Genomic DNA, 16,251 nt, shown 5'->3' on the forward strand with positions numbered 1-16,251 from the left:
GTAAACAATGTCCAAACCAGGATATTACCAGGAAGGAACCAGGAGATGAGTGCTATGTTAAAGAGCTCAGCATCGCAAGAGACAAGAGGCTAAATCATGTTCCTTTTTGTTTGTTGTTGTTTTTCTATATACAGCCTCTCACATTTATTCACTATGGACAAGAGTAAATATTCACAGCTGCACTTGTTCTTAATCCATTTAGTTTACTCTTGTCTCCACTTGCAGAGCTGCTGGCTGACCTCTGTCACACTCGAGTATTTAAGAAGCAGAACAAAGTCACTGTAGTAGTGTTGTACTGTCCCAGGTCAGCCAATTTCATTTCAGGCTCTTAAACAAGCACAGTGCTGTCATCCTGAAGTGGTTTTAAAGGTTCACTCAGCCCCGTTCACTGGCTCCTTTGTGCTTTTATCTGTGCATTTTAACTGAATATTTTTGTCTGGTCGGAGAATACACCCATGTGAAGGGGCCCTCACCCAGGCCAGGGGTTTGAGTGTGGCATGTAGAGTGCACCATCTGTGGCATAAGCAGCTACAATTACACTCATTAAGGCCCTTTGAAAAACACGAACATGAAAAGTGCTCCCTGCTATTTGGGGATGAGCTCTTTTTGCATAAGCAGCAAACGTCATAGGCCACTGTACTGTAGAGTGTTTTGTTCATGAGTGACTCAGCCGAATACATTTTAGCCCTTGAAAGTCCATATAATGCATTTTATAAGCTTTTTCAACTATGTTTTGAACATTGTGTCACTGGTACTTCAATTATAATAATTTATATGTTAATAGATGCTTCACTCAGGTTGTTTTGACTCTTTCATTTTTGGTAATGCTCGTGTTTTCTGTTTTCCTCATTTGTGTGTATAATCCCCTGAAAATGTAACTTTAATCTGTACACTTCTTCACAGAAAAACTAGTAATTAACAAATAAAACAAAATACCTGTTCCACTTGATCTCGATTGTAGTGATTTTAATTATAGTAATTTCTCATCTGTGGCAATTTCCTTTTGATATTCTTTGTAAATAGCAAACCAAGCAGCATCCCGACACATTTTAGACAAAATTGTGTATTTATCAGAGGAAAATTGTGACTAAATTCAGCTTCCATGAATAACTAGTTGAAATATATTGGGTATTTGACTGGGGGCAATAAGAGCACACAGGTGACAGTGCCCTCATGATATTAATGACACTATATAATCATTTAAAATACATGGATTGACACATAGGTCATGGCTTCTTGGCAGTCACAGCAGCCGTAACCGTGGGAGATGGAGCAGAGCTAAAGGTCAGTGTGCAGGAAGCTGGGCTCCTGTCAACTCCCATAGTTTCTGCCATAGTTCATAGTTTAACATAATCACACATGTTGTACAGACCTTATAATGGTGCTACATGCTAAATCAATGTGTGTTTCCCTAAGAACATAAAATACACCAAGAAGTGTTTTCATTTTATAGTCCTTGTTCTTTTACAATCAAAATGCATTATTTTTTGAGTGTTTGCTCACCATGGCTCAGTGAATTCAGATCCTCTGGGGCTGTTTTATATGCAACTCAACTCAAGTTTTAAGTGAACAAGACAGAAATAAAATAGCAGGTTGTGACCACACATAAATCGTGTGTAAAATGGGTTATATCATAACATTTTATGACAGCCATTGAGAAAAGGTTATTCTAACTTGTCCTGAGTCCTAATTGTTCTATGATTTATTCAAGAGTGTGAAATCTCATGTACACACTGTACCGTGTGTATGTTTCTTTCACATATGCTTTAATATTCATATAAAATAACTCAAACACATTTTTATATATATTTCAGAGTACTTTATTTTATTTTTTTAACATCCATTGTGTCAACATAGTATTGCATTGAATATTTCACAAAGTCCTATTCAAAGTGCTAGAGAAGTAAGGTGCATCATATGAGGTAAAAGCTTTTTATTGTGCGACTTTGGAGATGTGCCTGTTCAGCCAAACAACACATGCTAGCTTAAGTCTTGCCTAAAGTGCATCAGAGGGACTACAGCTTTTCATTAAGAGGAGCAAATATCACAGAGCCACTGCAGCATTGACTAGGCCTGTTTAATGAAGGGAGTTTAAAGCAAATTTTATTTACCAACTAAGTGAGGCATCAAGGCAGGCAATTTCACTTACAAACATATGGTACTGTGCAAAAGTCTCACTCTGGGTTAGGGAGGAAAATAAAAAATAAGAACTACTTTAAAGTGTTCTATTAAACAATTTTTATTCTTTGGCTATTTAAATGAAGGCCTTTTAACTTTAAGATTTTGTTTTCACTGACTGGAACACCTGTAGCATGCAGCCACATTTGGTTTTCTATATTTTTATCTTATATTTGTCATGAAAATAATAGAAAAGCACAACAATTATAGAATTTAGTTTTTTACATGTTGTGTTTTTTTTTTAGTTTTTTTTTTAGCCCATTTGACAAAAGCATTTACTCCTGAAATTGAAGGTTTGTTCATTTATGTTGAGATTCAGAAAGCAGAAACACTTCGAGATAAGACCAGAACCTTGCCTGGAGCAAACTCTCTCCAAGTGTTTCTAGCTGTAATATTGATTCTTTCTCTATGTGAACAATTTGTTTGTTTTTGAATGATACACATTTATCAGTGGTTAAATCTAGCTAAGTCTTTGACACAGTACTATATTTTCAACCCATTCCCTTTGAAAAGTCTCCCTGTTTGACACTTAGTTGGATGTGATGTGCACGCCCGCCCACGTGCAGGTAAATAAGATGATGCCTGATATGTTGTTGATTGATGATCAAACTGCTGTTTAATGTGGCACAGACAGATGCGCTCCTCGGAGTGATTGACTGACTGGAGACGAAGGGGAAAATTGTCCTAATCAAGACGTCAACCGTAATTTTTCACAGCCGTCTCACAAATCAGAAAATGTCTACATCTACTCTGAGCATGTTTGATTTCACAAGTGTAAAGACGGAGTCTGGATGACTGAATGACTGCAGGGTGACAGTTGTGGATCTAAAGCCTTGTCTCCACCAAGAGGTTCATATAGTTCAGTACTGCCTGCTTTGCAAATAATATAAGACTGCAGGAGAGCATAACAGTAAAAGCAATGGGAAGTAAAGAAGACATTATGCTTTTGTCTGATATAAACTTATAATCTATGGCACCCAAGGATAATTTAATTTACATATTTAATACTTTCAATTGCAAATAACTGCCATGCTGCCACCATAAACGTCATTTAAGCAATACTTTTTTCACTTCTGTCAAAATGGCTGTGCAACACTGCTGAACCAAACCTGTTTGACCACTTCTGAAAAATAATCGGAAAGTACAGAGCCGTGGTTGTATGGAAGGATTGCAGTAGAATAAAGGTTACTCAAATATGCATGAATCACTCTAAATACAACTTTGACTGGGTAAATGAGAAGGGAAAACAATTGTAACATGGTTGAAAGTGTTTTTGCATGATGTTGCTTTCTTTAAAAATATTAGATACAGCCATGTTATGTCTTTTTCACAATACAAAATCACTGTACAAGCCTGGCTAACAATTTTTTCTTGCTGTACCAAAATTCAGAATTTGACTGGGAAATGCGACCATTCAAAACATCTTGGTGGAAACAAAGCGTGTAACAATGTCCAGCGTTCTTCAAGCTAACCCAGTAGAATTTGTGGTCTCACTGGTTCTATTCTTCACTGGACTCTTAGTTGTTGCTATTAGACTTGTCACTTCCTCTATCTTCTTCCTAAAGCAGTAGACTCCATATAATCTGAATTTTTTATCAGGAAACCCCAGGTGTCTCACTCCAGGCCAGTCGCCTCCACAGCGGGTGCGTGGGTTCACTATGGGGTAGCGAATACTCCCGTCTTCCAACCAGCCTGCCTCACATCGGTCCAAGAGCTGAAACTTCCAGGCCGCGTAGAGCTGTCCCACTTTGGCGATAACAGAACCATCGCGGACACACGCCTTGGTCGCTTCGGCATAGTTCACCTTCTTGAATCGTTTCAGGAAATACACTTTGCCTGTGGGGAGAGAGTGGTATGTTTGTTGAGACAATATTTGAAAGGCTGAGGGAAAAGACAGCATTTTTTATGAAGAAAGAGGCAAAACCCAAGAGACAGACTGAGCCCCAAGGGTAGATCTTCTCTCTAGCCTGGCCTCTCTGGCTGCTGGCTGTGCTCGGAATATCAAGTCATCTTCACCAGCGCTTGGGCATCTCAAAATTGAATATCCGCAGACAGCTCCCTGACTCTAAATTACTCTTAAAACGTTTCCATTTTTGCTTTCATCTCACCTCTGGGGAGAATTTGTGCCAGGTAGCATTAAGAAAATTGGTATCCTCCACTAGCTCAATTGAATTTGATAGTAACAACTTCTTTCTTTCGGGGCATTTTACTTTGAAGGATTGCCACAGCAAATCATCTGCTTTCTATAGAGTTCATGATTTTACATTTGCATTTTATAGGATTTGCATCAGATGCCTTCCCGAAACCAACCATTTCTGCAGATTGTTAACTGGCACAAACTGGACTGACCACATTAAGACATATTTCTGTTCCAAACTCTTTTATGTATTAGGCCATAAAAAATGTATATCTCTACGCTGTGAGATCAGTAAAGTTCATTGTTATCTCTTATCTTATATTAAGAACATCAGAGCTGTTTAAAGGTGCATCTTCTAACTTTTCAATTCAGGATTCGTCATCCTCTTGTTTCTATGGATATGTCATTGCTGTGGTTCAAATGTACCACAATATGGCATTAAACCTTACATTTAATTACAGGTGGTTTTATTACTTAAAATTCAAAGAAAAACAGACATTCTGACTGTGAGTAGAATCTCTACACAGATCTGACAAGTAACTTGGCCTGGTTTGGTCTCCATTATGATAGAAAGGCTTAATGCCATACTGTGACACTTTTCAGACAAAGCAATAACATCTCCATGGAGAAAAGAAGGTAGCGGACCCTGCACCCCACCCTAGAAAAGTTACATAATACACCATATATTAAAATTAAGAGGATAACTACAGAATGTAAGAAATACTGTACAGCACTAACCCAGAATAAACAAAGTGCACTTTCTTCCAATCATTAGAATTACAGTATGCTCCTAACCTCAGGCCTGTTTATTGATTCTGCTTTATGTGGTGGTTTGCTATTAGAGAGGCTGGATGTGATGTGGGCTTCCCCCGGGGCTCTCTCTAATACCCTCCAGCTGGCCCCTGTAACACTATAGTCCAGCACCACAACCGCAGCCTACTGACCACAACGCACTGTCCGCAATAATTAACACACCAGGGAAGACTAGAGATCAACTGACCAGTTTCTTAATAAGGGTCGGACTTGGAGTAGCTTTGTACACTTTAGATTTCAATAAAGGTGATTTGCCTTTTTGCAATTGTAATGAGTTATATTGACCTTAAACAGGAAGTTGCCAATGGTGTTACCATTATCATTGCGGTTGTATGATTTTTTTAAGACAGCAAATAAGTTATGTATTACAAAGATGCTTTCAAGCCATCCAGAGAAAGGGTGCATTGTTGATTTGTTGGTGCATATGAACACTGAACATTTTACAGAAATCCACCTGCTTTGTGTAATATTTTAGTAGCAGGTGAGTGGCAATCAGAGTTTAAAGTGGCCGGGGCAGATTAATAAGGTAGGTATAGTAATTTTATACTTATCTAAGAGCTGGAATATTGGAGATGGTTTCAAATCATATACTAATATCACAGTTGTAAGTCTTTCTCAACAAAATAACATCCAAGATCTCAGTTTTCTTCCCAACAGACAACTAGACTCACATTCTATATACCCTACTCTTTACTTACAAGCAGTTGCCTCAGAACTCAGATTGTTTCATTGGTCATGTCATGATACAGTTGATTATTTGTAGCAATCAGAATTTTTTAAAAGTATGTTTTCATCTTCACAGAAACCAAGCTGCTTTATTCTCCACATGAGGAGTTGCTTGGTCAGCCCCAACTACACATAGACTTCAGTGCTAAAGTTTGTAACCCGGAGGTGGCCGCGCTGTTGGAATCTGATGTAAATCAAAGGAGCTGGAGAAAAGACAGAGACTGTGCACAAGGGACAGGGGCCTGTAGCAGCCTGTTCACAGCAGCAGGCCCACCATCTAATGTAACAGGCTCAGATCAAAGACAATACAGAAAAGTTTGTATGCATCTACTGTATTGTCATTTTGCATTCATTCATGGAAAATGTTTGTGCTGGTTTTATGTTATATGGGAGCACATGGACAGTAAAGAGTCACATAACATTTTAGTAGATTTTAGTCTAAGCATAACTTTTTCTGAATTTGAGCAAAGATTTAATTAGAATATAGTTATGACTGTACAAATCAATATCCTGGGGTGTTCAGAGTGGTGAAAAATGAACACAGCTGCCATAGCAGTTAACAAAATATTATATTGAAACCAATGCACAAATTCAACTTTATTTAAACTATTAACTATCATTCAAAGTACTATGGAGCTTAAGCATTGTACACAGACTATTTAAGAAGATATACATGGACTTGTTTCAACTTTCTGTTTATAGGGGACAGTTTGAGGGCCAATTCAAAAACTGAAATTAGACAACTATGGCAACAGTGATAATTTTTCTTGTAGACCCATAGCAAATGCTATGAAGTACTATTAGTCAAAAGTAGGATTAACAAACACTGTAAGGATATTCTTTGTTTCATGATTTTCCTTAAACTGTTGCTGCGAGACTCTATTAATAAAATGGATTGTTTAGTGACCTCACCATTAAGCTTTGAGGTAAAGCAGAAAGCATCATAGCGCTCGTCCTCCTTGTGTCTGTACCCATAGTTCCTCACTCCGGCCGGGGTGTCCTTGCGCCCGCACTGGTCCCGGGGGTGAGAGATGGGGTACTGCACTGAGCCATCCTCCAGCCAGCCTGCGTTACACCAGTCCAGCCCCTCCAACCAGGCCTGTACAAGGACACGCTATCTGGGTCAGTGGGACAAGCTCAATCATTACACATTATTAAGAACAAAAGGGGTACTTCATCATCTGTGACACAATTCGATTAAAGGCTTACTTTATTACACACCACACAAGGTCTTTGAGGAAAAGATGAGATCTGCTGTAAATTTAAGAAAATATCATATGTCTAATATTAAAAGCTTGTACCCTTTTCTTTCCTTCTTGAGGTCACACTTGCAAATCAGCTGCTCAGTTCGTTGCATGTAGATCATGAGACAATTGTTTTATGTCAGACTGACTTTCTTAATTTTGCCTGTTTGAGACTGGCAGTGCTATGGGTTTGTTTATTTTCAGACTATTTACAAAGAACTCCCATTCTCTGCTCGCCACCTGTTTATTTCTTATTTTGAGGTCATTTACAGTACACGAAAAACAATCCTCAATAACAAATCCTCAAAGTCAATGACAGTGCAGTGTTGAAGTTTGGGGTTGTGAAGCAATAACCTATTTAACAAGTGTAAAGCAGTCCCTCCACAGTATGAGACCATCACTGACCTTGTGCAGCTGAGAGTGAGAGGCCAAAATAGCATCCTGCTGTTTGCATGCGTCCTCTGCCTGGTGGTAGTTGAGCTTATAGCGCCCCAACTGGGGGTAGTAGGGGAAGACCACTCCTGCAAATATTAAAATACTGTAGTTCTATTATACACAATAAAGTTCCCTGCACAAACACAAAAAAAAAAATTAAATGTGCAATTTGTTTTTATTATATTCCATTGATGTTACCCTCTCACTTTTTATGGTGACATTTTTGTATAGCGCTTTTCCACCTTCAAGATACTCATAGCGCTTTACATCAAGAAACCACTCGTGACTCACCCATTCACACACTAGTGTACACAGACACTAGGTGCCATGTGGGTTAAGTGTCTTGCCCATCAACACAATAACAACATTCATCTGTGATAGCTAGAATAGGACCGCCAACCTGGGGGTCAGTCAGATTTGTCCGCTCTCCACATCATGATTAGGTCAAGAGCGGGATTCAAAACACCAGTGTTTAGATCAATGGACAAACACACAAGTTAAAAAAATTTGAAAAGCTAAAAAATATTAAAATTCAAAGATAATTGACCAACTGCTGTATTTTAGCCTACTTTCAGCATAAATGCTTGCATGTTGTTCTGACTTTGCGTTGCAGCCTAACCCTTATGCCATTCTTAGTCATTTCCATTCTAGTCCTGTCTTATAAGAGCCTTGTTATTGTCTCAGTTGAACTTGACCCCAGACCTTCCAGATCGAGGTTGACAAAGCCGGTGTCGTCCTCCATGTCGTTGGTGACCTCACACTCATATCGCCCGTAATCATCCAGAGTCACATTGTGAATGACAACAGACGCGTCCCCTGGCCCCGCCTCCTCCAGAAACACACGCCCCCGGTACTTTCCATACACACGCTGCTGCCTGTGGAATTTATATTAATAAGCACACTTTGAGTCATCTCATTATGACATATTTGTCAAGAAAAAATAATTATACTTTAAATTCTTATGTACAGACGTCTATTAGCGTAATGAATACAGAAGACCTAATGAACCTAATCGGACTACACAAGAAAAAATAAATCATCATTCATTCACACCTTTGTGCAAAAGAATTAAGGATTGGTTGGTGGACAAAATGCAAGTGAAAGCATAATAAAATATTAATTAAAATGAAGAAAAACAAAACAAAACAAAAAACATTTACTTATGCCAATGTTTCCTTAGCCTACTTATTTGGTGCTTTTTAATTCCTTACCTTGACTTTAGTTCAGAAGTAAGTTCTCTTCCCAATATTGTAAAAGCATATCTCACAATGCTGTCAGATTCTATTTTCTATATATTACACTATTTTCTGATCTAAATTATAATGTTTCCTCATCACAAACATACAAATACATTGACTTTTGTTTCATTTAAACATGTTTAACACATAAACCCTACATTTAGACTGAGTTCTTTTCTCAAATGGAAAACAATGATGCCATGTGGTAATGCAGGAAATGCTCCAGTGTGTTTTTAAACTTTAAACTAATAGCCTGCATTTTCCCATCTCTAATAAACAAAAGGTAAACGGAAGCTGTTAACTTGAAAACCACTGCCTCATCATGACATCACAAAGTGGAACTGAGTTTTTGAGCTTTGGAGATGTAGACAGACTAATAATAAAGGATTGCTTAAACATATGTGAATGAAACAAAACACAACTCCAGGTATGGTTTAGATGAGGTAACAACATTCTAATATGGCTTAAACCTCACAAGAGTCAATTTTGTGTAATATAGGACCTTTAAGTTAATAAAGTCAGTGTCATTAGTAACCTGATAAGCAGGTACTATTCATTCAGAAACACTAAATGAATCAAACTGGCATTCATAATTTTTGCCCTTGGTTCATCTGAGGTTGAAACTTCTGTATTCATACACTTTTAACTCTCTAACAAAACTGTGTTCACAAAATCACAATTACATCTTCTAACTATAATTAAAAAGAAAATGAGAAAATGTACCTTCCCAGTGCCACAAACACGTCCTCAAATTGCAGCGCGTCTGTCACTTTGGTCCATTTGATCCGGATGCGGGAGGGGTCTATGTCTTCGGGCTCGTGGTGGTAGCGACAGGGTAGTGTTATGGAGCCCCCGCGATGGGTCACCACTTTACCAGGAGCTGTCTGCACTATCACTGCCCCTGTGTCATCCTCTGTGGGAAAAATACAATATGATACGAACATCCACAACTAATGACAAATTTACACTCCTAATCTAAATTTCACACTTGGGCTGAGAACAAGTCAATTTGCTGCTATTTGCCACTGGCTTTGACACTATCAGCACTTGTAAGTGTAATTACTGTGGTCCATCGTTATAGTCTTCATGAGGGATGGTGCGCAGTGGGACAGCAGTGAAATTGGATCGCCTAATAAACCATGAGTTGTTTACTTGCGCTGTCATATTAGCGCCTCTATCATCTTGCATATCAATGGTGGAGAACATCCAATCAGTGATTCACATGCACCAACTTCACAAGGAGAAAGGGGAAAGGTAGTGTTAATTCAAGTATTGTTACACAACATAACAGATACTCACATGCATACACATACTTGTAGGTCAAGTTAAGAAAACCTTGTCTGGTTTACTGTTCAAATTGTTTTGTCTGTCTTGAACTGTATGAGGCTCCTTTGCGTGTCATGGAAAGCACTATACAAGTGTTATGTATTATTATTATTATCAGTAAATTACACACCACTGTAGATGTGCAGCTAATCCATATAATTTACATGGCTATAGTGAATATTGCATATACCCAAATTTCTTCACATTGCATTATATGAACTCCCTACATTTTGGTGTTGCTTAACTACTTCTGTAGCCACAGTTTCCATGGGCCTCTGCAGCCAGTACTGAACGTTCTACCAGAAAGTAAGTCATGTTAGAAAAGCAGAGGTGGATGAAGTACTCAATTTTGTTACTTCAGTAAAAGTACAGATACAATGGCAAAAAGTTACTTAAGTAAATGCAAAAGTATCACATGGAAAAAAATCTACTTAAATAAAAGTAAGTACCGTTTAGCCAAGTAAAATGTAAATGTTTTTCACTCATATTTTAATAAAGTTTAATAAAGATTTTGGGTAACAGTGTCAATACAAATTAACTTGTCTTATGAATTTTGTGTATTTATCTTGCTTGGTCAAAGCTGAAGTTTGAACTCAAAACCTTCAGATAGGATGTTACCACAAACCTGGTAAATATATCCCCTCAAATCATATGAAAAGTGCTTTTCAGTCCTGTTCATTCAGAAATGTAGTGCAGTAGAAAGTACAGATACATTCTTTCAAATGTAGTGAATTAAAAGTAAAAAGTATCCACCTTAAAATGTATTTAAGTAAAATACAGATACCTAAAAATTCTGTACTTTACTACTTTTTACCTTCCACCACATAAAGTATAGTGATCCTCCACAGCTTTATAGTCCACATATGACATCACCCTTATCCAACTCATTGACCACCATCTCTTTATCACTGAAAACATTAGCATTTTGGCAGGGTCCAGCTCAGATATGCTCAGACTGGGAACATTTGAGCTGTAATGAGAATGTGAGGGGTCTGTTGCTGTGCCGTGACCACAGAAAGACACCTGTAATTAGCTTCATCAGTAACAATTATCTTTGCCAAAGCCCCTCCAGTGTGCAAAGTTGTTTATCACAAAGCTTCAAGTGTCTTCTAATCAACACTTTCCCACAACACACCAACAGATATTGGAAAAACAAACCACATGTCAACTTTTCAATTACTAGGTTTCTGCATTCTTGACTATCTCGAATTTCTTATTAAAGCCACTGGTTTGGTAATAAAGCAGGATTCATTTATTACAGAACACAATAAATAGATAGAAAATTATTTAACATGTAAACTGCAAGTATATTCAAGGCTTATTTCAGTTACCATGAAACTAGTGAATTCATATGAAAAAGTAAGATTGTCTTACCAAGAACATGGACCACTCTCCTCCTCCCTTTCTCTGAATCTGCAGGAAGTGCACTCACGCTGAGGACAAAGGTGATGGACAAAACCACCAACAACATTTTGATAAAAGCAGAGGCTCGAAACTGCGTCATCCACTGGAAAATAGAGATGAAACACATGACTGAAGATACAAAAGACTTGCAGATTCAAACTTTTCTATGATGAATGTAACCCCTTAGCAAGTGTTATCTTTGTTTCAAACATTGGGTTTATAGCACTTTCTCATTATATATGGCATTTTTGTCTTTTTGATAACTCTCATGCCATGCTAATTACATGACAACATGCATGTAGTTGCCTTTCAGACAATTTTGCAATATTCTTTTAAAATATATATTTTCACTAAGTTTTACTGATACTGGTAGCAGCAACTTCAGGCTTCTAAAAATATTACTTCCATAGTCTTATGATAAACTGTCTTGAAATCACACTTAAAAAGTTTGCAAAAAGTCAAATTACATTACTGAAACGTGCACTGCATGTGTGACCCAGTTTTATGCAACCTTTAACATGTACTGTATGTATTGTGTCCATAGCAACAGCTCATTAAAATAATTGGGCACTGCTCTATAAGCAGGCTCTTACAGTGAGGGGTCATTTTGAAAAAAAAAAAAAAGATTGTTTTTGAGCATTTTGTTACTAGGCATGTGTAAATACAGTAGTGTGTGCTTGTACATGGAATATACCACAATCTAATTTATTAAGTATTGAGTAATCAAGAGAGGAGCGATGAGGCAGATGGGTGCTGCATTGCCAGTGTTAGCTAGTACTGCAGATTGTACGCCACTGCTGTAGTCCATCATGTAAGCATACAGGCCCCAGAGACAAACACACACAAGTGCTCCTCTACATGCTCCGTGCACACAATAAACAGCCCTATACGGCATATTTCATCAATGTTACAGCCGTGTTCACCCCTGCAGATGGCTGGTGCACTGCAGAGAGGACTTACCCTGTTAGGACTGCAGCCTGGAGGAGCAGGAGGAACAGAGCAGCAGACTCAACTCCTAGACTGGGATGTGTGTATAGTGTGGTTCCCCTGCGTCGGTCTCTGTCCCATCGCTGAGCTCTGCCTCTGTCTCTGCCTCTCTCTGTCTCTGTCTTTCTGCCTCTCTCTGCCTCTGCCTGTCTCTGCGTTTTGGGTCCGGGATCCTGCAGTCCTCCTGATGACGCAGCTTCACGGCTGCACTGTGCTACCGGCTGGCAGGCGTAGCATGGTATACACTACACTAGTGTAAATGTCCACAATGTGTGTCCCTGTTTTGCATTTAACTATACAGATTATTATTACCAAGCTGCTGCTTATGCCAAAACTGAAACTTACTCTGCAACTTTTTCATGTTTTGACTGATTATTAAATTAGTGTATTTGATAACTTACAATATATATATATTTTTTTTAATTAACAAACTGGAACTGTTACCATAAGAGTTCACTGAATAGCTCTCCACAAAGTAGATGGAGTAGAAGTGCACTTAAGTTCACTTATAATTCACTTACAGTTTCTTCAGTACTGTTTGATATTTATACATTTTACTTGTTTACAGCTTTAACCGGTTTAGCCATATTTAAATTTTCAGCAAAATTTCACCCCTTTCAAGTATTTTAAGCCTAAAACTTTTCATAATATTCTCTTTCGAACACACCACCAACATGTTTCACCGCTGATTAAATTAAGAGACTGGGTAAGCAAAAAACTTCAAATCAACAGTTCAAGAGTTTTTTTTTTATGTCAGTGGTAGTTAAGTGGATGAACCACAGGTTTTTGGTTCAAGACCAGACTCTGGAAATTGCCACCATGCGCAGTCATTTGCAGTGCAATGCGTAATTGTTCTCGTGCGTGAGAAGCACTTTGTGCTACATTTCAATTGTATGAAAAGTTTTATACAAATAAAGTTTGATTGTTTGATGCCTGCTGTTGCTTAAGATCTTTGACCTCCACCTCGACCTTTTCCGTTACTTTTCCAAACTTTACAAATGCAACCTTTAGGCAAGAAAAAAACTGTCTAGTCCCAAGTGCAGAGGGGAGCAGTGAATGGGTGACAGCTGCCCTCAAGGCCCAACCAACAGATGTGTCCTCTTAAGATGAAGCAAAATACAACACAATGCTGCCCGACTTTATAGGACGTCTTCACCTTTTCATTTTACGATAACAGCCAAGGGGTTATGTATTTTTATTCTGTCTGCAACATCAATTATATATATGCTCTGTTCTGCTCATGACAACAAAACATCTTATCAAAATGTATCTCTCGTAAACACTTGTGAAAGAAGACGCTTCAGGCAAAGTTTGGTTGTTCTTCCATGCTTTGCTTCTTATGATTGATAAAATGTGATTCCACTCGTCGCAGTAGCCTGTGGAGATGGGTGAAAAGGCGCTCTGTGAAGATGGAGGTAAAACACAGGGAGGTTTATTGGGATGACAGCAGCTCACAATGAGAGGAGGCGTGACACAGTGTGTGGCGATTGCACTTTAAGACAACTTATAAAAAAGACATGACTCCACGCTGTGTGAGTGGGTTATGAGATGACCACCCGCATCAAACAAGAAACCACAACCACTACTGCTACAAATGTGTGGTCATTATCAGAAAAACGAAGAATCTGTTTTTGATTCTAATGCGACTGTGATTTCTGTTCAAAAAGTGAAAACAACAATAATTTCTTCACAATAAAAAATGACTACTTGCAGAGGATTAGCAATTACTTGGACCATTTTGCAAGAGAACTGTAATTTTTCGGATGTGATTCTGGAATTTTCCAAGCCTTCTAGCTGCTTTCTTTTGCCTCTTGTTGATTTTGCAGTGTAGGCTATTACTTCTTGCACAGTTTGGGATTCTGGCTGTGTCATTCCCCATCTCATAAAACACTTGCTTATGGAGTACAGTCATGCTTTGTCAAAGATGCACATTCAAGGTCAAAAACATTAACACTGGCTGAGGTTGAGCTTTACCCTCTCCATTTTAATTAACACTCAGTGCACTGAGTCTGTATATTTTATCATGAACTTACCGCTAAAAGTGCCCCCTACAGGCCGGTTGCAACATAGATCACAGCCCACTTTGTGATTAAAAATTCTAAGTAACTGAATAAATATTCCCGAGGTGACGATTTCTGTCTTTTCAACAAGGTTTCATCAGACTGGATTATTCATGTTGGGACATTAAAATTCACTTTGTATTTTGGAAGTTTTCAGAGATAGAAATTATCAGGGCTAATGGCAAGTGGCTCTACAACAGATGTTTCATTATGGTGTCTCTATAGAAACAAGCTGCAGACACTGTTGTCTGGATATGAGGTAATCAGAAACACAGGGTTCTAGCAGGATAACACAAAACTCTTTTACATGACTAAATTTGGTGGTCAAAGAAATACATCTTGGAATGAATCTATGAAATTGTTTGCCATAACCAACCAGTTAAATGATGTTTTACCTTTAAAAATGTTCTTAATTTTAGCACCTTTTTAAATTACATTTTTAAAGATTTTCTTGTCTGGCTTTCAGGTTTCGGGGTTCTGTCAAGCCTGACACCAGAGCCTCTGAGGAATGGGTTGTTTCAAAGCAGAAAACAAAACTGTTGGACAGTCCAGATTTTCCTCTCATGGACCTAGACTGTAGAACTTTCTTCAAACCAAAATCTACAGATCGAAGTTAGAATCTAACACATGTCTGAAACTATGGATGAAATCAGCTGTGAGTCTTAATATTGTGCTCTTACTTTTTTTTAGTCTCTATTTTTTCAAACTGCACTAAAAGTCTCCTGTAGACAGGTGTTGAAAATTAGCATTTTTGGCATAACACTTGTAACATCTGCTTTGTCTAATGTAATTTCCAGTCAGCAAATAGGGTGAAGTGACCAACCATTTCACTTATTTTTATTCATGTATTTACTGAAAAACTGAAGTTGGCCTCTCCCTTTCTTGTGTCAGCAACTGTTTAACATTACATTGGACTAACCATTATTTATGACTTCCGAAAAGTCAATAGCATTCAAACTGTCTGCAAATCAATAAACTACGGGGATATAAAGATTCATTCAGTAACATTCCTACAGTAAATTAATTCTCCCCTGGCAGATGTACTTGCTGTAGAAGAGCTTGAGGGCCTGGTGCAGAGGAACAGAAACAGAAAAATCCATACTGCCCGCACTAAGTGGTTAGATTACCAATTCGATGATGTTTACTGATGTATGCAAATGTGTTATTTTCATCCGGATGATAATTTTGTTTCCACAGCAAAGTCAATACATTAGCATTTAGGACCATTTACTAATATATTCCCCCACGATTTCATAATAAGATGCTCATTAATCCCTGCTTTAATTATAATTGTGTGTTGCATTCATTGTAGGAGCCCGTCACAAGACATATTTTTATATTACGGAGCAGTACCTCAAATCTGAATAGTTTATTTAATCTCACGGGGGCTACTGTGGCTCTCATCATAGGATTACACACATCTATTTGCAGTCACCATATTTGATTTAAAGCCATGTTGAGTAAACAGACTGCACAGTTAGCATGTACAAGGTAGAGCGGCGGTACATCAGAGGAGAAACATGCTGATGGAGTACATTAGATAAGTCCTTTCTCTCCTCCATCTGTGGCCTAGGCCTCTGCAAAGTACCAGGATAATTACTTATAAGTGGGCATGCTGTTATTATTGATGAGCAGTGGATGAAAAGCAGCTCCACTAATCTATAAATAACTGTCAGGCAAACACACTGTTCTTTGTAGCTTCT

General features: G+C 38.2%; 1 protein-coding gene across 1 annotated transcript; it reads right to left on the reverse strand.

Annotated features, from left to right (window-relative positions):
• Nucleotides 1-3,640: 3,640 nt before the first annotated feature.
• hapln4 (hyaluronan and proteoglycan link protein 4) lies at nt 3,641-12,309 on the reverse strand. Its single transcript, XM_020940070.2, has 7 exons — nt 12,292-12,309; nt 11,472-11,604; nt 9,495-9,684; nt 8,236-8,408; nt 7,504-7,619; nt 6,767-6,953; nt 3,641-4,014 (listed from the first exon to the last, which is right to left on the reverse strand). The coding sequence occupies exons 1-7, from the start codon at nt 12,307-12,309 to the stop codon at nt 3,641-3,643; spliced, it is 1,191 nt and encodes a 396-aa protein (XP_020795729.2).
• Nucleotides 12,310-16,251: the final 3,942 nt, after the last annotated feature.

This window comes from Boleophthalmus pectinirostris, unplaced genomic scaffold (genome assembly GCF_026225935.1).
Source record: "Boleophthalmus pectinirostris isolate CB_2022bp ecotype Guang Dong unplaced genomic scaffold, ASM2622593v1 HiC_scaffold_7, whole genome shotgun sequence".
NCBI lineage: Eukaryota > Metazoa > Chordata > Actinopteri > Gobiiformes > Gobiidae > Boleophthalmus > Boleophthalmus pectinirostris.

Bases quoted from the DNA above. Each gene is read 5' to 3' on its own strand.
- hapln4 (XM_020940070.2), bottom strand. The intron at 8,409-9,494 runs GTACATTTTCTC...TAAATTCCACAG, and splicing joins GTGTTTGTGGCACTGGGAAG to GCAGCAGCGTGTGTATGGAA. The intron at 4,015-6,766 runs GTGAGGTCACTA...CTCTCCCCACAG, and splicing joins CTTTACCTCAAAGCTTAATG to GCAAAGTGTATTTCCTGAAA.